Source organism: Periophthalmus magnuspinnatus, chromosome 19, assembly GCF_009829125.3.
Source record: "Periophthalmus magnuspinnatus isolate fPerMag1 chromosome 19, fPerMag1.2.pri, whole genome shotgun sequence".
Taxonomy (NCBI): domain Eukaryota; kingdom Metazoa; phylum Chordata; class Actinopteri; order Gobiiformes; family Gobiidae; genus Periophthalmus; species Periophthalmus magnuspinnatus.
In genome coordinates this window covers 4,304,696-4,331,277 of record NC_047144.1, presented here as the reverse complement: position 1 = coordinate 4,331,277, position 26,582 = coordinate 4,304,696, and the positions used below count along the sequence as shown (strand labels likewise).

Below are 26,582 nucleotides of genomic sequence, written 5' to 3'. Positions count from 1 at the left end.
TGAATGCAAAATCCTTCTGCTGACCCTTAAATGCATCACTGGTCAGGCACCACTGCATCTGCAAGACCTGATCACTTTGCAATCTTCCAACCACACCCTGAGATCCTCAGGTGGCTCCTTCAGGTCCCCCCCACTAGGTTCCATACAACGGGGGACCGAGCCTTCTGTTCAGCTGCACCACAACTCTGGAACTGCCTCCCTGTCCAGCTGAGAGCCACACAGAGCCTGGAGATTTTTAAAGCTAATCTAAGACCTTTTTATTTAGAAAAGCTTACTGTTGACGTTTTTTAGCCTTTAGCAATTAGTATTGATTTAAAGTTCTTGTTTTATTGTAGCACTCTATGGAATCAAGAGTGCATTATAAATAAAATATTTTATTATTATTTTCATACTAGGCAAAGTGGGTGAAGTGACGTGCCTTAGGACACAATGATAGTTTGGCCCCTGATGCCCCACTGTGGCACCTGATATTCCCAGCGGTTCATTCAAGTATTAACCAGGCCCGGTCTTGCTTAGCTTCTGAGATCTGATAAGATCAAGCTTTGACAAGCTGTTATGGCTCAAAATTTGCATTCTGAATATGTATTTTTGGTACATAGTTACCAAAACTGCTGCTGTGTCAGCACAGTTTCCAACGCAGGGAGAGTGTTCCAGGAAACACAGGCATTAAAGTTGGGTAGAACTGTAAAATGTCACCAACCCAGAATCACTGGGATCACTGGATTCTGACCCTGCTCCTTTGTGCAAGGCAGCAAAATGACCACAGGTGTATCTGACCAATCCTTCAGAAACTAAACTCATGCTTGTTTTGTTTGTTCTTGTGTGATTTCTTCTGGTGCAACACAATGCACGGCTTTATGACAGTGGGTGAGAGTATGAATACAGTTTCTGGAGGATGAAGAAAGCAGTACCATCAAGGCCATATGCTCTCCTGACCTAAATCCATTAGAATGCCTGAAGGTCCTTTTGGTGCTGCCAGATTGGACTGAGCTCTGTGACGCTTTGGTCAAGATGTCGGAGGAGATGCCTGAGAACACCATCCCTCTCCCAAAATAAACTCTGTGGGGGCCATACTTGCCCATGAGTACCATTTAAAACTGATGTGATAAAGTTTCAATTTCACAGTGTTGACTATGTGTGGGGTCTTTTTGTATTTAGCCCTCATACCAACATATCTGAATTCAGATACTGTTCCTCAGTTTTGTTTTGGGGTTTTTTGTGAACAATGTTATTATTTTTGCAGTGTACGCCATTCACCAGCAGGTGTCTCTCTTTACACTGTATAGTCCACTATTTCTACTCCAGAAACGTGCCATTGATAAAATTATGTTTACACTGTACAGTTACCCATAATCCACCGCTGTGTTTATATCAGAATGCTGTTTTGTCTGAACGTCTTTGGCCGAGTAACACAATATGCAAAGAGCAGGATCCTTAGTGAAAACATGCAATAAGCCTAATAATAATAATAATAATAATAATAATAATAATAATAATAATAATAATGATGATGATGATGAGTGTTTTCAATTGTTACAATGGCGATATTTAACAATGAATTGAGCGTGTTTATACTTCGGCCAAAAATAAAGAATTGTGATAAATGAAAGCTGTTAGCTTTTATTAAAGCAAAGTTCTCCAGTGGTTGCATAAATCAAGCTTACAGTGCCATCTTATTGCGCACAGATCATTGGCTCAGCAGGAGCCTCAGACTGCTCTACTGCGCTAGTGACCGGATATATTTCAACTAAATTCATATTTTAACAGACGACCTGACGCTTATGAACGTACCTCTGTCCCTAATTTAACTCAGAGCGATGTAATTGGCGATGCAGGATTTGTTTACCATATTTGGCCACAGAGTGACACAGCGCGCGTGGGAATTGGTGGAGAGCCGCCGTCATTCACTAAAGTCTGTCCCCCGTGCTCTACAAACAAAGAGAGCGCGTGTGGGAGTTGTAGTCCAAAACAAACCCTCTTAGCAGCACATCGACTACAAACGGAGGGTTTAGTGAGATATAAACGCTTTAAATGGACTAACATTACACCGTGTGCTTAACCACGTCCCACTGTGTGAGCTCACAGGTGTGTGGGGCGCACAATAAGAGCACTAGAGGCCCCTAAAGCCTCTGTAATGGGAGACCCCAGGCTCGAGGCGCACTAGTCCCACCGACACGTCTGTGCTGTGATTGGATGGATCCTCGTGTCAGTCACGGGCTGTTCTTCCACTACCGCTCCTACAGTAAATATTTGTGTTTGCTCGACCGGCTGTAATGGTGGACGACTGAGCAGCGAAAAGGAATACAACTAGAGAGAAGAAAAGAGGAAAAGGGGTCGAAAGTCTGCCTGAGAGCCAGCCGCCGCCTGTAGGACAAGGACAGCGTCGAAAATGGATGAACTTAAACATCAAGTCATGATTAACCAGTTTGTCCTGACGGCGGGTTGTGCGGCAGACCAAGCCAAGCAGCTTCTGCAGGCGGCACATTGGCAGTTTGAGGTAAAAAGAAGGAGACCGGGCTCCAGGCTTTCAATCAGCATGCTAATCTTAGCACTACTGCTATTGTTTATATCTGGGAGACTGCAAGCTTTGACCGAAGCTACTTATCCGCCTCATGGGTTTAGACTGAGACTTACGACACAAAACCACTTTAGTTACACTTGTACTTGTTCATTTGAGTTGCCCCGTGGACTCTCACTTTTACACAGAACTTAAACACGTTTCACACAGTATTTTAATGTTGTAGAGCCTTTCACAAAGGACACATGACGCCCTGGTGCCTAGCACACCCAATTAGACTGAGTCTAGATTAAATACTATAATCCGACCCATGACAGTACAGGCGAGGCCAGCGCGTGCTATTACGCAATGACCGCCGCTTTATCCACTCACTCACTAAACACTAGTTTGTTTTATTGTTCCGTCTGTTCCAACATAGATATTAGCGTTATTGTCCATTGTATTACCCTGTTAGTGTCGCTGACACCCCAATATGCATGTTTGACAACACAAAGACAGTGCTAGCGTTTAGCTTCACACTAATGGCACAATCTGAAATCAAGTGTGGTTTTCTTCTGTTTCATTGTAGACTGCCCTCAGTACCTTTTTTCAAGAAACAAATATTCCATATGGCCATCATCATCAAATGGTGAGTGCAATGAATCGAAGTGCAGATCATTTACATTGTGGTGTTGTTTTGTTTATGGCATTATGTCCAAACCATGAGCTTACATAATGTTTATGCACTAGTTATTTGTGTGTTTTGATACAAAACAAAGTGTAAAATGTTCATTAAAAGGCATTAGATTAGGCGTTGTACTAACAATAACAAAGCACATGTCGGCCATGTTGTGTGCTTCCAGAAATAAACACAGGGGCAGGCATGTAGCTGCAGCTCTTTGAAAACAGAGCGTGAGTGTGGAGTGGTGTGCCTCACAAGAACTACAAATATTCTACACACCATGAAAAAAAACACCCATCTAATGCTATATTTGCCCTAAAATGGCAATTGAGACATAGTCATTGGGTTTTTATGCTTCAAAGAATAATATTAATCTAAGGAAGTGGACAGCTGCCCCTCATAAATGTACCCTTGTAGCAGTTGCATTTGTGCCTTGCATTCTTCTCATCTCCCCGACACGTTGGAGATGGACAAGCTGTAAAAGCAGTAGGATATTCCCCACACGCATACATGAGCAGAGCTACGGCTTTAACATTACGAAACACTGTCAGTATTTGTATCAGCAGCACACAAGCCTTTGTCTGCAGCTGTATATGCACGCAGCACTGCACAGCTGCCCTCTGCTAAAGCCTGACGAGGATGTACGCAGCTTTGACCAAATCAGTTTTTCAGCCTTCTTCCTTCTCTGAGCGTGTGTTTGGTTTTCACTATCAAAGTTAAACATTTATCAGTGCTTTTCACAATATACTAAGAGGAAGGATGAGAATTTATTGCATAGTGTTTGAATGTGTGTGTGTGTGTGTGTGTATGTGTGCATGTCCTACCATAATAATTACAATAATGGCGAGCAGTCCGCAGCACCTTTTGTATAAAATGAAACCCAGCCAGAGCTTCTTAGTCTTTAGAACAGAGAACACGTCTCCAAATGCTTTACTTTAATTTAAGGAACAAATAACATAGCATGATTAAAGTCACTGTCTTTTATCTGTCACATTGCTGAAAGTTTATTTGCACATTTTGTCAGTGCTAGTCACAATAAAAGAGCATTATGTCCACCATTTTAATCTTTTGTCGTCGCCACCTTCACTCCGCTGGAAACAAAATGAGCGTCCTTTTTTGTTTTAATTGTTTATTACACATGAGCTCAGTTTGTGTTTGTGTAGATTGCTTTTTTGATTGTTTGTCTGCCCTCAGCCCTAATGGCCCCGGCTCTGCCCATAGACGTGTAGCGCTCAGCAGCACAGCAGGTTAGGACATCATGTACATGTAGGTCACTCAGTTTATGGACTGTGTGAGCAGTGAGCTGCTTTATGCTATTGTTACAGCAAAGGCCCAATGCACACCGTGAATGAGGCTGAATCTGGTATGTTTGTTGCAATATGTCAGAATCAAAAGCATTCAAATACATCTTGATAAATTATAACTGGTGTAGCTGGGCTCAAACTATAGATTATTTAGCTTATATTTAGCTATTATTATTTCAATTTATTGATAAGTTGTGTAGGTCGCAAAAGACATGACATGTTTGGAGTCTATGTAGACTCTAGATCAATTATTTGATTACTAAATGAAGCCCACCACACACTACAGCACAATTTGCCTGATTTAGGGCCGATTTTTGGGGAGACGAGACCCGATTTTCGTTCCTCATATCCTCGATTTTTAATCCGCTTCGCTCCTCACGTGTTTGGTGTCAAAGAGACTTTAAGCTGCTCTCTCATATCATAACCACAAAAATAAAAGTGACAGATACAGAAGCATAAGATATAATCTCAGGAAATGTCGAAATAATTTAAAGGCAACTTTATTCCTCACCTCTCGTAAAGTTAAACTGCAGAATTCTCATCCATTTTATCCATTAGAGTTTGTCCGCTGCAAATAATGACACCCAGTCCACAAAACAGCACTATTAACCCAGTGTTCTTTACAAAGTAGAAAGGCTAGAGAAGATCCTCATAAGTGTCTGTTTAATTCCACACACCAAGGATCGGGGTGAAGCTGCCATAGATTAGTGATAGTGATTCCACTTCCTGTGTAGTTGATCGCCAGCCTTCTGTGCATTCAAAAGACTTTATCTAACTATTGCACCACATTTCACAAATAATAACAGTTTTGGTTTGCATCTAAATTTGAAGTGCATTGCTCTCATCTTTTGAATACTTTAGAGTCTCAAAGTGAGATGTTTTACTGTTGACAGGAAACAGCTGACATAAGGTACTTTCACAACTTTTAGCCTGTGGTGCGTGGTCTCTTCTTTGCCATATCCCACTGCAGTCTTTGCACTCAGAGATTTAAAATCTCAATTGATTCTCTTTGTGTCTGTGGTCTTCACATCTTGTCGCATGTTTAATAATCATTTAAGACTGAAATATCTTAGTGTGTGTGGCAGGCTTTAATTAATTGATTAACTTGTTTCACTCCTAAACCGGCGTTAACTTTTAGATGTAAGCTGTGCATAACGTATATTGTCGAAAAACTTTATTAAGAACACCTGGCAACCAATTCAGACTTGTCTCATTCTGGCAAAGATTAATCTTAATCACTCGTATTGTTCTGTTCTTTTACCCAGGGAGTGTCTGGATAAATGATTTAAAGCACTTCACCCTGTATTCATATTAAACTGTATGTTGTCACATGTATCGGCACCATCTCTACCGCTGGATGTGAACTCTTGTTTGTTTATCTCTGTGCGTCCGGCCGTGGCTATCAAAGCCCGTATCATTTTGTTTTATGATGCAGGCTCTGAACGTCCATCCAGTGCTCTTTCCCCCTCCCTGCCGCCACACACACCCTGCTCATACAAACACGGCAACCACAAACGCATTCCGACAGGATGCTGCTCTCACATGTCCCAAAATGGACCCTTTCACTGCACGGGCCCAGGACCGAAGAACTACCATCTCTGTCCTCTCAATTCCCTCGACTCCTCCTCTATATACCATGCACACTTTGTCCCACAGTTATACAAAGCCCCTTATGTTTTGTTATGGGAGATTACTTCATCAAATCCTACTTCTTTATCAGCTTGTTTTGGGGTCTTGATCCACCAGGAAGAGGACAATTCATCATCAACATGCGGGAACGCTAGATGATGTTGTTAGTCTACCTGAAGCTTAATCTCTTATCAAAAATTAAACACATTCTACTTCATTTATACGTAAGCTTGGCCTGCCAGTAAAGAAACCCAATCTCTGTGGGCTTGGTCATTCATGTGATTCATACCATAAACACTACCAGTTAATACATTGCTTATATTGTTTGGACTACATCTTAAAATTAAACATGAGATGAAATATTAATGTTGCTGTATCAAATCAAAATTTTGAAAGGAAATTATTCACACTGACTAGTCAATAGATTATTTTGTGTGTGTTGTTGGTCTAGCTGTAATCTGTGTTTTCTTTACTGATAGACATACCAGAAAGTCACAAATTAAACACACCGATACTGGAATTATAGTCCCCAGGCGAGGCCCATACAATATGTTTATGATACATTTTGAATGCCTAAATCAGAGGTTATGTAACTTTTAGAGCATAGAAGAGTCCACGCTGTCAGCACAACTATTTCTGAGTAAGCTGGAAGGAACATGGCTGCGTGCATTATGTTCAAACACAAAAATGTCAGTGTTTCCATGATTCCTCCATGTGGTACACGACGTGCCACAATAAAATGAATGAATCCTCATGTGACCACACACACCAGGAAGTAGCTCAGCTGGACGACTTCCACCGCTGTCTGGGAACATGTGACACCCCCGCCCTCCCCCCCCCTCCCCTCTCCACGTCCCTCTCATCATCTGACTTGGCTGCGGAATCTAACAACCGTGCGACTGCTTTATGTGTGTCATTTTTGCTGCTAGTTAAGTCTTTATGCAGCAAAATTGCAATCCCTTTTGTGGGTCAGGCTAACAAAAATGACCCCTCCTAGAAAAATTCAGAGTAATGTTTTAAGAACTTTACATTCATAGTTTCCTACAGGGGCCAGTTGACCTCCTCAAACTGATCTCAGTTTTTGAAGTTGCTAGGGGGTGTTGCGGTGATAAAAGTGGGCGTGAGGTTGTTAATGTTTCTGGTAACTACAAACAGTCAACTTGGGCGTCCAGGCAGGGTCTAAACCCAGTCTTTTCTCTTAAGCTTGTTATGGGTTTGAAGCAAGGAGGGCTCTGTGCAGAAGAGCAAGAGGTATAATTAGCCTCATAAATCATCATGCATGTCTGGGTCTTTTATCATGAAGGGAAAAGGATGATTGTAAAACTATATGCTTGTTCCAATGAAGACGTGAGACGGGATGTATGGCTAAATCGGGCTAATAACAGGGCAATGACAAGTATTTGGGCACATGGTACAATAACAGAGCTGACTTGGTGTCTTTGTGAGTCTGCTACAACAGCAACAAGGTGTTCTCTATGTTGTGGCAGGAATGACTTCCATGAGTTCATTAAGTCCAGACCCGGCTCAAATCCACTCGCATTTGTACCATTGTTCAGTTGTTCTGTTGTGTGTTGTAATCTGACTGCTCTGAGTCAAGATAGTGTTCATCCACTGGAACTTTGCACCCAGTCTGTCTTTACGGTTGACCAATCCAACAGTTTGTTTGAATTTAACATTTTTCACATGTAAAAGTAGAGATACAACAGACAATATTCTGTGAGTACCTTTCATTTCTAAATATAATTAGTACAAATAAAATGTTGATTTGTATGAGTTTGTTTTGGTCTTTGACGTTTTGGGCTGAAGGGCCCAGGCGCGCTCAGATGTTGCAACATCATGCTCCAATCTTTATCTATTTGTCAGAAGCATTTTCTCAAAAGCACATTCAAACACATCAAGTATGTGTACAGACAAACATTTGCTTATGTTTTATAGTCTTAAAAATCCAATCATGCTTTACAATACTGCAGTTACTTTTTTCAATATAGCTGAAGACCATTAAGGCCATTATTGTCTTTCCAAACCTGTCAATTTTGGTAGTTTAGTTTACCCATAGTTTTCAAATAAAGTTCCTCAGAGCATCAATTTCTGATGATGCCATATTTAAAAATAATAAAAAAAATTCTCCAAAAATGCAGTAGAGTTTGGAGGTGGCATATTTGGTACTTTGAGTGGACTGGCATTGAAGCCCTGATCCTTGGACTATATTTAAACTTGGCCTTAGCAGTGAGATACATTCTTAACAATAACATGCAAGATTTATTCAAATAGAATGTTCTCACTTGTGAAGACATTGTCCAAGTGTTGGACCCAATAAACGGCAAAACTATGAGTCTAACATAGACCAGAGAGGTGGAAGAGTTGAGCAAGTAAGTGACAGTCATGCAGAGCACCTCTCCACATCTGAGGAGGGTTGGCCTGTGCACTGCCTGTTCCAGCATGTTTCCCTGCTTGTTTCCAGGCCTAAACCTTCCCAGAACTTTAACCGCACTGTAAGGCGTGTAGTCATATACCCAACTTTGGCTTTCGAGACTCTGGAGGGATCACAGCAGGGACCAGATGTGTTCAAGAGCAGACCTAAGCATTTGAGTCCACCCAGACGCAAATGGTTAGGCCTGCGACCGTTAACGCACTGGGGCACATGGGAATCTTCTTGCATAAAGACTAGGAGGAGGCATTGTCTGAGTGCTGGCCTGTTTTCACAGAGCTGGTCAGCTGACTACTCTGTGCCGGACCTCTGCTATTCCTGTGCTGTCACCTTCCCCAGCCTCTTTTTACTGCCGTTTACACAAGTGGACCCTGACCCACGCATTCTTTGCTTTGCTTTTATGTGCGCAGTACAGTTATACCTACAGAATAACTGACTAAAAATATCTAGGTTGTAAAAGCAGAAAGCGCTATAGTTGGAAGTTAACAAGCTGAGTCTGCATTTATTCTTGGACATTTTGTTGGCATCTGCTTTATATCGTCAAAATACAGATATCACGAAAAGGCATTAGACTTGGATTGGTCTTGGTTTTGTCTTCAAGTTTTTATTTTGACTAGTAAGTGAAGGCTTGTGCAGTTTTTTGTTTCAAATTAACTGAACTTACTGTGCCAAAAAGTATACGTTGCTATGGTGATATCAATAATCACTATCACCACACAATAAACATGATTATCAAATATCACATCTTTTTCATATTGTGCAGCCCTACAAAATTAATGTTTTTTCTAAGTGACAAAATATTTCACTTTTGTTGTTTTTTTGTTTTTTTTGGAGTTGAACAAATGAAAAAAACACTCTTGAAGTTCAATTTGTATTTAGATTTTTTATTGGCTAAAATGTACAATAAACGTCTTTATGGCCTGCTGCAGCTCATAACTCATCATACTGCAGGAAATTGTCACCGCTTAAACAAATATTTTTCACACTGATTATGGCTACATTTGTTTTGGTATATTTGCAAAATGCGACGAAGGGCAAACATCACAACAATGTTTTGTTCCCCTCTCAACCTTTGACCCAGTAGTTTCTGTTGCCAGCCTGTTCAGTCACTGGGCCAAGCTCCTACTCCCTCTTTCTAGATTGGAGTACACCACTGACTGTACAACTATTGTTAGCTGTTAGAATTTCTACTGCCAACTGCTTTTAAGCCCAGACCGTTCTGCACTGTTCTTCTATGTATTTGTCTGTCCGTTACTGTACATGGGCAAAGCAAAGTGATTCAGCTAATGATCAACCATGTGGCGACTTCCAGAGCGCAGGGCCGTGAGCTGAAAGCAGTGTCGGGGTCGTGGCCTAGGTCGGACACTTAAAGTTGGCTCAAACGTTTAGCCACACCTGTCCCTCTCGTGTCAGTGCTTTAGTGTGAATACAAACTCTAGACTGTGGATGGGAACAATTTGATGCAATTTAGCGCGTCGCATAGTCTCCACCTATACCTCCCCCGCTGGGCTAAATGAAAGTGCTGTCTCAACTGTCTGCAGTTTAAAAGTTTTGTCCCAGTTCCTTCCAATAGTGTGATTTAAAGAGGAGCTATTGTGAAAAAAATGACATTTCTGAGCTCTCTACCATGTTACAATGTAGAAAACATGTCTGTCTGTTTAGATGTCATTCATGCATGTTTGAGTAATCTAGAGATCTTTCCTGGGCCAAGCCTGTGTCACCCATGCTCCCACACAGCAATTTTTCACAAATATACAAAAGCAGGAAACAAAACATTAAACTACAACCTCACAAACCTGATGCAATGTGCAGTAGCATCATTAGCAGGATGCACGTTAATTGTGTTGTGATTGCGCTCTGATGGAGGTGTGAGCACAAAGAGCAAAGGGAGGGGAAACTCGGAGCGAAACTGAAACATATTTAACGTTTTAAATACATTGTTTTCGGCGAATATAGCATTTTTAAAACAAAAAAAAAACCTAACATGATGATCTAAATATGTATTTTGTTAGCCCATAGAGGTGCAATAGCCCTTCTTTAAAGTGAATTATTTTGACTTGGTTGTTTGTTGCAACTTGAACTTAATTGTTGCTTAGTGCATCAATTCTGTAGAGCAGTGTCTGGCATCATCTTAAAATAATGGACCTACAGGAACAGCTGCCAACGATTAGCCTCGCCGTGAATTAGCTATGCAAATCTTGACAGATATAGTGCATTTTCTTGAAAACATTAAGCTAGTGTTTGGCAACGAATCAATGAATTAAAATGTAATTCCATTTAAAATCGAAAAGACTTGAGTGGTGCACGAAATCATATTGTGATTGGATATTCTAAGGTAAGGTAAGGTAAACTTCCCCTAGAGGAAATGAGTAAAGCAAAAAAGGAAAAAAAATGTATTTTAATTTTAGTTGGTATACATTTCAGGCTTCCATAGCATTTAGGGTTAACTTTAGAATCACTTATAATTATTTTGAACATGGCCAGTGCAGGATTGGCACAAACGCTCCAACCATCCCTCTCTCTAAGCCTTTAATAAGAGGGCACAGTGAAGCTCAATATCATGTACCATTTGACAAATGGAGATGCATGTTGTGACTTTGGGAGAGTTATTAAATACCCATTATGTGCTGTTGGTAGGCTGCATGCGATTCTGCTCCAAAACATACACTAGTGCTAGGCTACAAACAGACCTTTATGAACACTCCCTTTTTAAACATTTATCAGAAAGGCTGCGTCACGTGCAGCTAATGTTGCAATGCCTTATTGAAACAGTCGTCATAACTGCGTCCTTTTAGTTCCTCTTAAGTGAAATCCACTGCACTACTATCTCGCTGCATTTTATCATCTACTTCCTTGATTCTTCTGTGTCGCAAGCATTCTTTCAGACCCAAGCTAACCACCTATGTGTTGTGGTTAACACAACGTCACAACATTCTTTTTCTTGCAGTGTAAGATTAATGTGTAGCAGTTGTCTGTTATCTCTTCCAGCCATACAATATAAACACTAGGTAGGTCTTATCATATTTTGTTCAAGTTGCTGTAGAGTTCCCAGGGTTAAAAGTTGTTATTTAGACATTGTGTGACGTCAGTGGCCATCCTCAGCTGCCCCATGTTGAAACTAAAGTATGATAATACTATCAAAACAGACAAAGCAAAAAAGAGGACTGAATCCACCCTGTAATACTGGAATCATCCAACTTTAAGTGTTTACTGTACCATGTTTAAGTAGCTTTTTGACATCATTCAAATATTTGACAATATGCACAAAATCCAAACTGGTTATGGCCTTAAAAGTTTAATCTAAGTAAACAATTTACTGTCAGTTGAGCATGATTCTGATCAAAGTTGACCTAGCATAGATAATAGAAAAACAGTTTGAAATTTCACTTTCAATTGTTCAAACATATTTTGATAAATAATAGTGTACTATATAACTGAGATATCTGTGTGTGTTTACTGTGATATTGTGACTGTACAGTGTGTGAAGTGTCACAACTTCACACAGTCCAGAGAGAGAGGTGAAGGAGGATGGAGAGCTGGAGACGTTACTTTCTGCCAAACATGAACACTGCAGTTTTCATCAAACGTTTGATTTCAGTTTATAAGACATTCACAGAGACTACCTTCAGACAGAGATGCAATTCTTTTTTTAGGTTTAAATTTACGAGCAGCAGCAGATGACGAGTTTTACTAAACACTAAACAGAAAAAAGACTTTCTGTGTTTACATGTATGCATGTCTTGTCATAAATGTCCTTTTGATTAACTATCCATTCCATGCCAGGCTTGAGTTTTGTCTGCGGTTTTGATGTGGATTTCCAGATGGAATAAATTAAGCAACCTCCATAAGCAATTACACAGACAAACCATGATTTAGGTAGCATTGCCAACCAATACATGGCTTTTGGTTTTGGAATGGCGCAATTAGAAAAAGAACCAATCAGAAAAACAACATTTTGAGCAACCCAATTCAGTTTAGATTGGCTCTACTGAACAGTCAGTTTAGTTCCAGTTCTATGTTGCAAAGAACATCTAAACATTTTGCCATATTTGTCCTAAACTTGAATAGTTTACCTTCTGTTCCTAACAATGACATCTCTTGGCCTGTAAGCGATGTTTGCGGAAACCAAGCGATTACATTTCAAGATTTGGCTTAAAATTCCACCGGCAGCTGCTGCAGACATCGCATATCCATTACACTTAAGAATGTGAGTGTGTAGTGGTGACTGGAGCAAGTTCACAAAAACTACAGAGGTCTTGCAGGGTCAGGAGCAGTAACTGGACCCTTTAGGTTTAGAAGACTGCTCTTTGAAACCTCACTTTGTATCTCGGACGACTGTGAAATGCTGTCCTGCTTAAACTGGTGCCCCCTATAAAACTCACCACAAATCCTAACTTAACTTCCACTGAAACGGTCCCTTTAACACTGGAGGTTGATGGACTAATTGTGCGTCCAGTTTGCATAAAATTCATTGATCATCCCTTTGCTTTCGGCCAGACAGGCTATCTACCTAAAAATGTTATTGTGGATTTGGAAAGGAGCCAATGCTGAAATATGAAAATAATGTTCCTTTTGTTCGATTATAAAAACAATGTGTCTGTTTTCTTTCCTGGTGTTTCTCAAAAATACCAATATAGAGCTCGCAAAACAAACATTATAAGAAAACCCTCCATGTTTGTGTACCAGTCTGCAAAATATCCATAAATGCCAAAATTCCAAAACTATGAATTATATTAAATTAAATTAAATTACTTCATTTAAAAGTACAATATATCAGGTCATTACACAGCTCTTCTGTTTAGTATTTAGCATCTTAAAATCCCCATTGGTTTAACATTAGGCTAACACAAAATCCTCTGAGTTATGATGACACAATCCTTTGCTCTATTAATGAATTGCACTTAATATTTTCACAAGCACTCTGCGTTTTGGCTCGGCTCATTCCTGGATCGGTTTCCTCTGCACGCTGAACTCCGAGAGATTGCGGACAGTGAAACCACAGCGCCATCCCGTCAACGCTCTGAGATCTTCTTCGTAACAACCGTCCCCATGGCAACTCCTCTCAGCCGACTCTTGTTTTGAACACAAACTCTCCCGGTCTGCGTCTCTCCATCTGTGTATCCAGAACAAATGGTGCGCCGAAAAGACTGACTAGACCTCCCTGCTTTAAAACGCTGTGTGTATACTTTTCCTGCTGCAGCGCTTTGTCATTTGATACAATAATAACCGCTGTTACCGTCTCAACATCAGAAACATACAGAGGGCTGGATACCTGCAGTTTTGATAGGGGCTAGTTTGGTTGTTTTACGGAAAGCCAGACGACACACTGCCTTGCTTTGTGCTAATAGCCTACTATCTGTTGGCATCCACATTCTTCTCAAATGACAATATTCAAGTCATAGGGTAAGGTCAGGTTTCTTTGGAATTATCGTCATTACCAATTCACCAGAGCGCATGTAAAATGAGCTTCTGTTCCTTGAAAACGCTGCTGTTTATAACACAAAAAGGGTCGTAAGTGCAGTTTTGTCTATTAGTGATTGGCATATGTGCTCAGTCTTTCATTAATACCTGGTTTATGATTTACCGATCCTGATACATTCTTTGTTGAGTAGCAATTGTTCCCATGCAACAGAAACGGCTTATCTTGTTACTGCCGCATATGGTCCTCCTGCGTTAGAATGAAAATATAGCATCCCAGAAGGATAGCTTGCCTGGGATAATGTTCTGTACTGTAATCTATATTGTACGTCACTGGCCATCTTGCTGTGTATCTTGCTGTAACACAGTTGGCCTGAGGTTTTTTGTTTTTTTTATTGTAGTTTTGTATTAGTTCTTTTGGAGCTAAAAATAGAATGATAGTCAAAATTTAAATTGGCAATAGGAGTGGGGCGAGACATAGATCACGATTTCATAACACGATCCACGAACACTCATCTTTGCATTGCCTTGAAGAGATAAACGGCGTCACCCGCTTCTTAAAGTTGATTGGCCGAATCCAGCTGTCACTCACTCAGAGCTTTACAGATGAATCATGAGTTAGTGAACCACAACATGACGATATCGCCAAAAAAAGTACATCGTCACAGGACTGAGATCACTGTTCAGCTTTTATCAACATATCACCTATAGGCCCGTCGCGATTATTACTATATCGGCTGATCTTTCAATAAATGAAAGTGGCGTAAAGTAGTTTCAACGTTATCATTACATTAACATTATTTCCTGTAGCAGTATATCACGCTTCAAAATGTGTTATCTAATTGCTAAAAGCTGCTTCCAATTCTTTAGAAAATGTTTACTGCAATCCTCATAGTTGTTTCTCTAATCATTATCCACACACGTTAACTTGGGCTTAATGTAGTATGTAGCATGTTTTTACTCAAGTCATTATTTAACTCTTCATAAACCATTAACCGTCGCTGGATTTGAACCCGGGTCTATAGTCTTCGGTCTTCGCGGCTGCTGTACGGTGTCGCCTTCCCATCCTTGATTTTAGTTCAGTGAGTTAATCTGCCGCTTGGCCTCTTAATACGCTGAAGGTAGAGCACACGGTAACCTGCTTCTCCGGTACAGCACCTTTTAATCTGCCCGTGAGGGAGGCTCGTGAACCGCCTTATATTTCCACATACAGTAAATAAACATTGCCTGCTTCTAAATGGTTGTATGTTTGTGCGTAGGAAGCGTTCAGATCCTACAACGAAAGCTCTGTGCAGCCTGCGATAATGTTTCCTATGGAGAGCGCGGCAGCCGACAGAGCTCAGCTGGAGGTTTTTTTTTTTTTATGAGTGACGAAGTGCCTGGTGAAAATGCGTCTTGGAAGTTAGAACGTGATCGCTGCGGGTCGATACTGTCTGGCGTCTGAGTAGTTTTACAGTAGCATTCCAATAGAGATGCGTTTGTTAGGCTTATTTTTGTACTGAAAAACGTTACAACACTGGGTTCTTGCTGAAGATTGCAAGTGGGAAATGACCAGTGTACCTTTTGGAAGACTAAATTTTGACGAAATATATCAGGAAATACTTGGTAGATGTTTGTTTTTACTATAGACTTATCGTTCAATATGTGAAAGCTGGAACTATATATTTTGGAGCTCAGTATTTATCGTGGGTACTTTTTTTTTTGCAAAATTGGGGAGATTTTTGTTTTTGTTGTAATACGCTAAGATTTGAGCTGTTGAGGGTTGAATAAGTCACTTCTGTGGCTTATTATTACTTCATTCAGCCATTTATATTGTTGCAGCTCATGCCTTTTAATGGTATGATATATAATAAAAAAAAAATATTGGGATCATTATCTTACTTCACTTTAATTGTATCAGTGGCATAAAGTAGTTTCAAAATTATTGTTTATCGCAGCTAGGCCTGTCGCAATAACATATTCTGAAGTTTAATTTATACCACTGACACAATAACCCAACCACAAAAACGATATTCTACAATATTGTTAAAAAACCATGAGCTGCGATAAATAAACAGAATGAAACACTTCAGTAGCAAAGACAAAGGAACACACAATAAATACTGAACCCCAAAACATATTGTTCCGACTTTTCATATATTGAACGATAAGTCGATATAGTAATTTCCGTGACAGGCCTAATGCAATACATCTCTCTAGCGATACATCGTGACAGGCATAGTGTTACATCAAATGGCATAAATACTGCAACGGCAAAACATTCTGTCTTGAGTGTCATTCTCAGTACAATGTTGTGTAAGTCTCAGGACAGTTTTGTCAATTATTAAAAAGGTGCATTGTAAAGTTTGGGTAGAAGCCTTAAGATTTAACTCAGTACGCTTAACTCACTAGGCTTAAACTGCTAGCTACATTGATGCATGCACAATGTCACCACAGTGGACACATTTTTCAAAATCTTAACGTTTTCCAAAACAGGATACATTTTCTTTGTGCATGTTTATTTTGAGTTGATTAGGACTTCAGCGTGTGGAGGAATACACTAATCTTTTTGAGGGTAGTCTGACCTCGTCTAGTCAGCACTTAATCACTCTTTATAAACAGTGGATTCAAAGGTCAAAGTGAAGGTAGGTGGCATTGATTGTCGCTAGCTAGCCACCCGTCTAATCTTCGCTAGCATAAATCTCGGCGCGGGCACTGCCAGCTCTCGTCCTGCTCAGGAAGGATCACTGTGGTCACGCCAACTTTTCCAGGGTGTCCGTTTACCACAGGAAGCCGCTACAAAGACATGAGCCAGCACTTCCTGTCTCAACCCGTTCACCTTTCACAACACCAAGAGGCTCCTGGCACGCTCCGAATCCTTCAAACAGCAATTTTTAGGGTGCGCGGTGGTCCGGTTACACCCTAAAGGGACCGGTGCTCCATCTCAACGCCAAGGGGTCAGCCCCAGGTCAAACATCCTTGCTTGACCTGGGGAATCGGTTTCCATGCATTCATCTGGTGTTTGTGCAAGACTGTAGCATTCCCACCGACTGCCTCCTACTTGGAGAAAATTCCCCTTGATATAAACACTTGTAGCCTGCAGAATTGTTGACATTGTTCTGGAGTCGTCTAAACTTTAAAAATGAGTCAGTGCTGTTTCGTCATATAGCTGCGTGCCAGTCGCTTTTATTTTTAGTATGTCCCTACCTTAAATTCTCCAATGGGAATACTTGTTGTTTTCCTGATGACAAACAGAAATGGGTACTAGAGGAAGTAGAGCACTGGTGTAAATGTCTAAAAGAGGATGAGGAGGGAAAGACTATTTTGTGAACACATGGTCCACGAGGTCTGTGGTCGAACAAAAACAGGTCAGGACGGGTCAGAGCTCACAGGGACGCATTAACACTAAGGAGAGAGAGTGTGGCTGTTTGTGTGGTGAGGCCTCCCCAGAGAAACGAGTGATTTAACCTGTTCTACGAACTCACCAGGAAGCCAGTGTAAACAAGGGCCTCTAATGTCACAGGGGCACTTCAGGGACACCAAGATTTTCATTTAGTAAAACCATCAATTTGGTTATGAATGATGGTATCTGCTCATATCATCACATTTGTAAACAGCCCAACTATTGAATCAAAGAAAATTGTCTCTAGACGTAGCATTTATATGACAGTATAATTTTATTTTGTTTTCAGGCAGATCTTGTCTCTGTGGGGGAAAAAAAACAGTCAGGTAGCTCTGATAATTGTTTTGGTGTTCTAATAAAATGTTCATTATTACCCCAAGGACTACATATTCAAATACTGAAATTTTTAAGAAAAAAAAATTGTATTTTGCACTTAATCTTTTTCTCAATAAGTGAAACACTTGCCTTGCTTGGAGGAACATGTGCTTCAAATGATCATGAAATATAAACTTAAAATATTTACATTTTGCTTTTTTGATGCAGTAATGTGTTCAAAAGACTATTGCAATAAGAATTATAAACTTTGATTAAAACAGCTTGGGTCAGTTCACACGTGCATAATGTACAGCTGGTATTACTCCTTATGTGTAACAGTAGAACGTGACTTGCTTTTATGTAGCGCTGACACATTTGTTTGCTGTTCCAGATGTGTACCCCAGCCAACACACCAGCCACGCCCCCAAACTTCCCGGACGCTCTGACCATGTTCTCACGGCTGAAGGCGTCGGAGAGCTTTAACAGCGGCAGTGGAGGCAGCAGTATGGCTGCTGCCATGGCCACGTCTCCGCCCGTCCCTCAGGGCTGGGGCATGTCTGCAGGTGTGAGCGCACCACAGCCCACACAGGGACTCTGGACTCAGGGGCAGCCCCCCACACAGCCCTGCCCCGCCTGGCCCACGCCCGTCAACCCTCACACAGGCCAGGAGCAGAAGGCCAGCGTCGCCATGGAAGCAGAGAGATGAATCGCTGCACGGGACTGAGGACGGGGGTAGAGGGAGGGGGGTGAGACGGGGGCTTCAGTCTTTTACCCCAACCTGCTGGGGTACGCCTACACCAACGGAAAGAGACAAACTACTCAAACCAAGAAAAACTCATTGTGGACATTGAAGGGAGGAGAAAACCAATGCAAATGTCAATACAAAAATATAAAAAAGATACGCACACACATAGTACTAAGAGCAACTCAAACCTTTGTTAGTTTTCCTAAGTAAATGCATAGATAAGAGAAATATTATTGAACTAAAAAAAAAAAAAAAAAATCTAAAAAAATCGTCACGCCCAAGGATTTTCTGTGATGTTGGAGAACATTGGAGGCAGCAGATGTAATTTCACCTTTTTGTTGAGTTTTTCATCTTGGACCTGGCGTCTGTGTTTGTGTGCTGCATGAGGACTGAGGAGAGGGACTTGGACGCAGTGTTGTGGAGGATCACAGAGCGTCGGCATGTGAGCAAGTAGTGAGTTTGTAATCCAATGTAACACAGCTAATAGACACAGTCACACCTAGAGTTTAGACCAACACCATGTTGTCGTCCCCATCGTCAAGGTGGGATTTTCTTACCTCACCTGGTGGTCACCTGACTTCTTTCAGCCAATCAGGGATTCTTAAACCAACCGTTGCCGTCGTTTGATGCAGGACATGTTTTTAAAGTTTCTTTTTCTGCTAACTGTTCCTCGCAGCAATGGCTTTTCTTTCAGCGCTGACACGGTTGAAAAACCTGGACTCTGACTTCAGCTGTCCACTGTATGTATACTTTTCTGGAGATTTGGATATTACAAGTATAACGAGAAATCATGGTTTAATATAATATTGTTTATTATGATAATTGTTCTGTTTTGTTGGGAGACAGTTTTGAAAAGGGGGGTGGGGGGGATTTTTCTGGAGGGAAGAGTGAATCAAAAGCAGCTAAAATGGCTACATATATAAAACCACGACTACTCCATCTTGTAAACAGAGTTGCCACTTTGCATGATGTGTTCATAAAAGTGTAAAACCTTTTGTAGCAAACATACATGATCAGGAGACATGTTCAGGGGAAGGGTAGACGGGTCTCATTCCCAAAGCCAATAGAAATGCAATAGCAGCTTATCACCGTCAGATTTCAGATTAGAGACAAAACGTTGACTTTAGATTGAGTTATTTTGGCACACTACAGACTACTACACAAGTGTACCCCCTCACAGAGTTTTCACTGCATTTCTGTTTGGAGCTGGTCCACTTAGAACAGAGGGGCTGAGCAGGAAACTCCCTGTCAAATGGCAATACTTCAAACAGGGTCTGCCTGCTTTCTGTCCATTCTGAATATTATTTGAGAGGAAAGATATTCTGACTAAAGCCAAGGGTCTTTTTTAAGATAAAGTGATTATAGAAATAATGGAGATGATCATAAATGACCATTTTCTTTTCAACTAATATTTCAGTTCATCCTTTTTCATGCTCCATTCTTTATTTGGTTAAATCTGAGCGTTTATTGGTGGGCCTGTTCCTAAATGGTTTCTCATATACGTTTCCCCCTTGTATGACTGTATGAGACCATTCCCACAATATTTGTGGACTACCTGATAATTAACTTATCATTTTTGTGAACCTAAATAAATATTGTATGTCAACCTACTCTTGTGTTGTGTAAACAGTCGCTTGCCGTGGTTCTGCTTGTGTAGCCTTAAATAACAGGGCAGTAATGACAGTGGGAAGATGAATGCATTACGCTTGGCCACCTTTCCGCCAAGCTCATTTAGTACAGTCACCCAGCCAGTCGAACAAGCCATGTTTTACAACTACATCGCTCTAAAATACTATAATTCATCCACAAGCAAAACATAACACAGAAAGCCCAAATATAGGACCAAACTGGATACTTTTTGAGACGGTGTGGCCATCCTTATCTCGTCTCCTCCCTCTATCAACGGGTCTCTGATGTAAACAAAAACAAACACCAGCTGTCCACATGCCCAAACGCTACATTAACGCCAACCACACATACCAGTGGGAGAGCCGGTGGTACGGTGGAGAGCACTGGGTTCTCAGTGTCCTCATGAAACCTCTTTCCTTTAAAAAAAAAAAAAAAAAAAAAAGTGATTGCATTTTGGACATTGGGAGAGAGCCCAGACCTCTCTGCCAGGCTGTTAAGTGTTAAGCTAGTTCAAGTGAATGCTAAATATTTGGCATAGGAAGGTGCGATGCATTTGAGCAAGTGGAACGGGGGAGTAAATACAACACAACGTTAGAGAATATGGGCAAAATGTCAATATTTACCGGTAGAAGTTATTTATGGGGTAAAAATTAAATTGATATTTCTATTAAACAATGTTCACGTTCTGTCAAAAGTTAATGTTTAGAGGATGTATACTTGCCAATAACAGAACTCTCTTAAAAGTTACCAAAAAGTACTGCTTAAAGGTCGGTGACTGGTTGCAGCCCAGGTCAATAACACGATTAGCATGTGTAAATGGCTCTGTGTTAGCATAGCGGCCGTGCTTCAGTTTATCTGTCCCTCACACTAAACAAGGACATTGGCTTCTGGGTCAGTGCACGCTGTGGACACAACAGCCGTCCCAGATGGTCCATCACCAGTTCTACACCTGTTTCACCTCATGTTTGACACCGAGCAGCAAGGTGATACAGAAAGTTCACTGGTTTAGAACAAGACAAGCATGCAGAACTCAGCACTTTTTGTGTCAGATGACTGTTCCTGCTTTGTTTATTTACCAAGTTTGGATTTGGCACATAGAGTTCACTGTTTTATAATACAACAGAATGCAGTGGAAGGTTTGCCACGTGCTTGTCTGCAGGGATAAAATTAAACTTTCCACAGTATGTCGTTAAACATGTCTATATTGCATTCATTCAGTTGTAGGTGTCTTCGTTGCGCAAAATAGCCTTGCCACTCCACAGATGTGACCCATAACCTGTTGCCTTCCGTGGACATTGTGAAGTTGGAGGGCAGACTGTGGAACTTTCAAAGCAATAACATCTCCATGGAGACGCATAGCACCTATAGAGCACCTGAGGATTTAAGTGTTTTATCAACCAACTAAGAAAGGATGACTGGTATTCTCCTAAAATGTCTATGAAGCTAAGCAAGTGTAATTGTGTAAAAGGTAGAAATGGGAAATGACGAGTCTATATTGGTCGCAAAAATGCCTTTAACTTACTGTTGTTGTGACATTGCTAACCCTGATGTGTACATGTGTAAAATGTTCTGGCTTCCCCTTTACCCAAATCAGAGAATGTCAAGAATATGGCTGTGATTATAACTTCTTAATCGCTGTAGAGAACGGCGTCTGATTGCGAATTCAACTTGCCTCCGCATCTGAGGGGCGAGAGAGGACATTTAGATAGAGCAGCAAGAGAGCAGGTGAGGCAGAATGACATTGGGTGTGTTTGTAACCTGGCACCGGCGCGTCCCTGCAGACTCCGCACAGGTGGAGACAAGCCCACAGCCCAGCAGCAGGAAGTGGGAAAGATGACACTCCAAAATACACCATCACACAATACGTCCACAATGAGTCAACGGAACACAAGTAACGCTTTATTTTGGGGGAATTATAGCTTATATCCAGACAGGGAGTGGTTAAATAATTGTAAACATAAGATAAACCTACAACTTCAGTCTCAAATCGACCCATTTTTTCTCCTATGTTAACTCAGAACTTAAAAAAAACAAAACAAAACTTTACTCCACAACAAGCATTTACATATAGCATTTTATATATATATATATATATATATATATATATATATATATATATATATATATATATATATATATATATATATATATATATATATATATATATATATATATATATATATATATATATATATATATATATATATAAAAAGTTTTATATAACAGTTACTGGTACTGCTTAGATTGTTATACATATTTAATAATAGTAACTGAACGAGGAAACAAATTCTGAATTCCCATATGTCACAGCTCATGTTTTAACACTGCTTTCATTTTAAGCATTTATTAGTAAGTTTAGAGCTGGGTAGAGTTGTGTTTTTGGTACAACTTCCTTCTAATGACAAATACGGACTCATTCAGCCCTATAATAAAATGTACATTGCATAATAGGCTAATGATTATAATTAATAACTTCCGTTATGCAATCTATATTTGTTTATACTAGTTTAACAACAATAACTTTGAAGGTACATTATGTAACTTTGCACATCACCTGCTTGATGCCTAGAAACAGAAAATTAAAAACATGTTTCGTCACATTCTCCATACTGTGAAACATTATAGCCCAATGAACCACATTTCCATGGAAACAAGCATTTGGCCTTCTTTAGGCCAAATGGTTTGTGGAGATGTATATGTATTATATATTATATATATAATACAGTGTGAATGTTTTTGAAATATTATATCAAATGTGTGATTTAAAGCTGAATCATTTCATTTGTAGTGACAAAGCAGACACGATGTAAACCCAAACCCAACCTTGAACTTTTGCCTTTAAAACTGTAATGTTTGGGTCTTTGTGCTGTGAGTGAGAGGGTGACCCGTTTGAACCTGGACAATGGCTGGGTGCCACTCTCCAGATCCACAATGGTGCTTTATGTGTGCGCTCAGTGTTAACGCTCAGTGTTAGCGCCGTGGCCTGGTTGGACGCATTAGCACCGGATTTAGCAGCCTCACGCTGCAACAATACTTTCTGCATTACACTGAAGTGCAGTGTGGCTTTTAAACAAGCCACACACATTGTCTCAGCCTCTTTCTGTTCCTTGTTTCTTGTGGGGGAAAAAACGCTATATTGATATAAAAAGTAGGAAGAATAATGCATTTTTCTTATTGGGTTTTGTTTTTGTTAAGGGGACACTGGCAAGAAGTTTATTTGTATAGCACAACTCATACACAAAGTAATTCAAAGTACTTCACAGAATAAAAAAGACATTCAAATCTCAATACAAGAAATCAAACAGAAATAGTCACAAATAATCATCATAAAACTAACATTTAAGGAGAAAAGTGCAAAATAAAAACCTTTCAGTCATGTGCAGCTAAACAGAACTGTTTTGAGTCTGGATTTAAACATTGTCAAAGTAGAGGTCTGTCTCACATCTTCAGGAGACTGTTCCAGGTTTTAGTTGCATAAAACTGAAACTCTGATTCTCCATGTTTAGTCCTGACTCTGGGACCAGCAGGAGGCCGGTCCCTGAAGTCCTCAGAGTGTGAGATGGTTCATGTGGCTCTAACATGTGGGAGATGTTCTTTGGTGCTGGTCCATGGAGAGACTTGTTCACACAGAGCTGCTTTAAAGTCGAATCTCTGAGCCACAGGACACACGTGTGAAGTACTTCCTGGTTCTAGTCCTGACCCGAGCAGCAGTGTCTGGATGTTCTGTTCTGTGTTAAGGCTCGTTTGGAGAAGCCAGTGAGCAGGACGTTACTCTAGTCTAACCTACTGGAGACAAATGCATGGATAAGTCTCTCTAAGTCTGATTTTGACAGTATAACTTTGATTTTTGCAATGTTTTTTTTATCTTTTATGTAACTTTTCTGCTGGGAGAACCCTCTGTGATGCCACCAGGCCAAGTTACCCGTCAAATCTACAGTATGAACAAGTGAATGAATGTATTTATAGGCATTTTTAACCAATACACAAACATATAGAATGAATGAAAGTCAGATAATATTATTCCCAGACTGCAGTACATTCCAAAGAAAGCAATGACATTTCCATGGAGACAAGCAGGTAGCAGACAGGCTTAGAAGTTGCTATGGGTTTACAAACTGGCTGATATGGCTATCTTTTGGACAGCTAATTAATCCCGTATGGATGTTTTGAACGTACACTTACGCCATACAGTCTCACCTGCGTCAAACGGGGAATGAGTCGCCGACATAATCCTCGTACAACAAGTTTGATCTCCCGCATGAGACGATTCTGTTTGTTTATATCTGTACAAACGTCAACACTGTTTTAAGCTACTACATGTGACCAAGCCCAACTGAGTGTACAATAGGATGTGTGGGTGGACGGGCAACACAGGTCAGACTGCTTTCTCAAAATAAGCCCTGCTACAAAATGTTCCACCAGTGTTTATTTACCATCTTTCACACTCTGTTTCGTTTCACTTTTGCTTTCAGGCTGACAGAAGCGGAGGTAGGAATGTGAAGTTTTCAAAAAAGAAGAAGCACAGTGGTCGTAAAACATCTTTACAGGTAAATTAGCAGGTTGTTACACGGCGGGGCATCGTTGCATTCAGACACCAGATGTGCCCGTTTAACCCGATAACGTCCAAACTCTGAACACATATCCTCAAACTATTTAAAGAACCTGCGTTACTCTAGTTTATAATGTTGTTTCTTCGTCAAAAAACAGACCTGGAGTTGTGTTTTGCTCCATTCACACATGTTTAACGCACTTCTTCTTCTTCTCTCAAACAGAAAACACTCTGTTCCACTTGGTGATGTCATCGAGTGGTAATACAGGAAGTGCTACACCTTCACTAGAATCGTTTGGATCATGTGACTCTGCTATAAAACTGTAAAACTGTTCTCTGCGAAAATGAAAGCCTGTGTTTCGAAATAGAGAAGCAAGAAGTAAAGCATGTTCCCTTTAATATGTAGCATTCATATCTCTTTATGCTATCTTATTGCAGCTTGCTTCTGCATTTTTTGTTGCTAAATGAAACGCCAGACTCGTCAAGGGTCTGTGATGAGGCTGAGAGTCGGCAGAAGGGGTTCAGTTCAATTAGATGAAACATTAATGATCCCTACGGGGGGAATAAGGCCATCACACAAGCTGTACATCAGACAAAATAGGATACAAGCAACAGCAATCCGGATATGCAAACGTAGCATAGCAGACGTTTAATGATTAGCTTGGTTACCAGAATGAATCAAAGAGCCATAAATATTCCTGTTATCTGTTTGACCAACCTAGACTATAATATAAACTTGCATTATTATCAGATAAACTGAGCAGACCGACGTGTTTGAAGCATCAGGTTTGTTGTATTTACCTAGGACATAGCAAAAGATGAAGTTTAAATCTGTAAACCGGACAAATTGTCGTAGGAGGGAAGACGTTTCGCTGCTCATCCAAGTTCTTCAGTTTGTGAGAGCTCCTCGGGACCTCAGTCTGCTGTGCATCTCCATCTCAAAGACGCTAACCGCTCGTTTGAAGATAGTGAGGTTCGGATTTTAGCCAGAGAAAAGAAATTAAACGTAGGGGCCTTAGACATAATCTATCCCCAATTTATAATTCCATCATCAGACCCAAAGCAAACAAAAGAGAACAATAGGAGGGCCATTAAAGGCTGAAACCGGAGACAATATTTGTTTACAGTTTCAGTGTAGTTAGCTCCTCCCCTATGGATCAGACCTGGATGACTGAGGGATTACACAGACATTAGCTAGGACATGCAAATAAGTGCGCTGCAAAAATGAGCGAGTACATGCTAAAATTTATTAAAGTAAGAGTAAACGTACGGTGTCTGGCAACTACTCTGAGAAGTACAATTTTACTAAAAGTTACAAAATGATAAATGCAAAGTGTGACCGATTTATCTCTCATCAGGGCCTAGACACTAGCGGTGGTGAAGAAAAGGAGATGGAGAGGCCGAGGAGGCGGTCACCGTTGCTGCTGGCGGAGAAGATTTGGCTCAAGATGAAGACGACGGAGTGAAGGCGCGTATTTACAGTATGAATGACTTTGGGATGTGATTGCTTGAAAGACAAAAGCGACTTTCCGTGACTTGGCTGACGGCGACGGAACGTTCCATATTTTGTGCGCTTGGACAGAGAGTTGGTGAACGTGTACACCTTCAAAAATTGGGCAATAATAAAGCCGACCGTTTATATTATCATCAAATTGAACTTCAGAAAAGTTCTTAAAAACGCTCTTGTGTCTACAGATCTGCAAATCCACGAAGACCAGAGCGTATGGACAACTCAATCTACCTGAGAGAGACCGGCTAACGGCTAACGGCTAACTCCTACGATCCGTCAGTGTGATTTATTCATGTTGTTGCGGCTTAAAAACCAACCCAGTGCGGTTTTAATATATACATTTGAAAACTCTGTGTTAAATGCGTTGATTTACAGCCAAGAAGTGCGTGTAAACGTGAGTCCCGATCAGGCGGACGTGATGTAGTGCCTCGTTACTTCGGCCGTATCCGCTCCGTCCCATATTGGCCGTGGCTGGAGCTGCAGACATCATTTTT

The 26,582-nt window shown here is 40.6% G+C and overlaps 1 protein-coding gene across 1 annotated transcript; it reads left to right on the top strand.

Annotated features, from left to right (window-relative positions):
- Nucleotides 1–2,225: 2,225 nt before the first annotated feature.
- On the top strand, nucleotides 2,226–20,010 carry ubald1a (UBA-like domain containing 1a). The gene is made up of 3 exons (XM_033984506.2): nucleotides 2,226–2,497; nucleotides 3,087–3,146; nucleotides 18,047–20,010. The coding sequence occupies exons 1-3, from the start codon at nucleotides 2,390–2,392 to the stop codon at nucleotides 18,359–18,361; spliced, it is 483 nt and encodes a 160-aa protein (XP_033840397.1). The 5' UTR covers nucleotides 2,226–2,389; the 3' UTR covers nucleotides 18,362–20,010.
- Nucleotides 20,011–26,582: the final 6,572 nt, after the last annotated feature.

What these genes read in the sequence shown, in the direction of transcription:
- ubald1a (XM_033984506.2), top strand. Translation starts at nt 2,390, where the DNA reads ATGGATGAACTTAAACATCAAGTCATGATTAACCAGTTTGTCCTGACG. An exon ending in CGGCACATTGGCAGTTTGAG is followed by an intron (nt 2,498 to 3,086) that starts GTAAAAAGAAGG and finishes GTTTCATTGTAG; the next exon opens with ACTGCCCTCAGTACCTTTTT. An exon ending in ATGGCCATCATCATCAAATG is followed by an intron (nt 3,147 to 18,046) that starts GTGAGTGCAATG and finishes TTGCTGTTCCAG; the next exon opens with ATGTGTACCCCAGCCAACAC.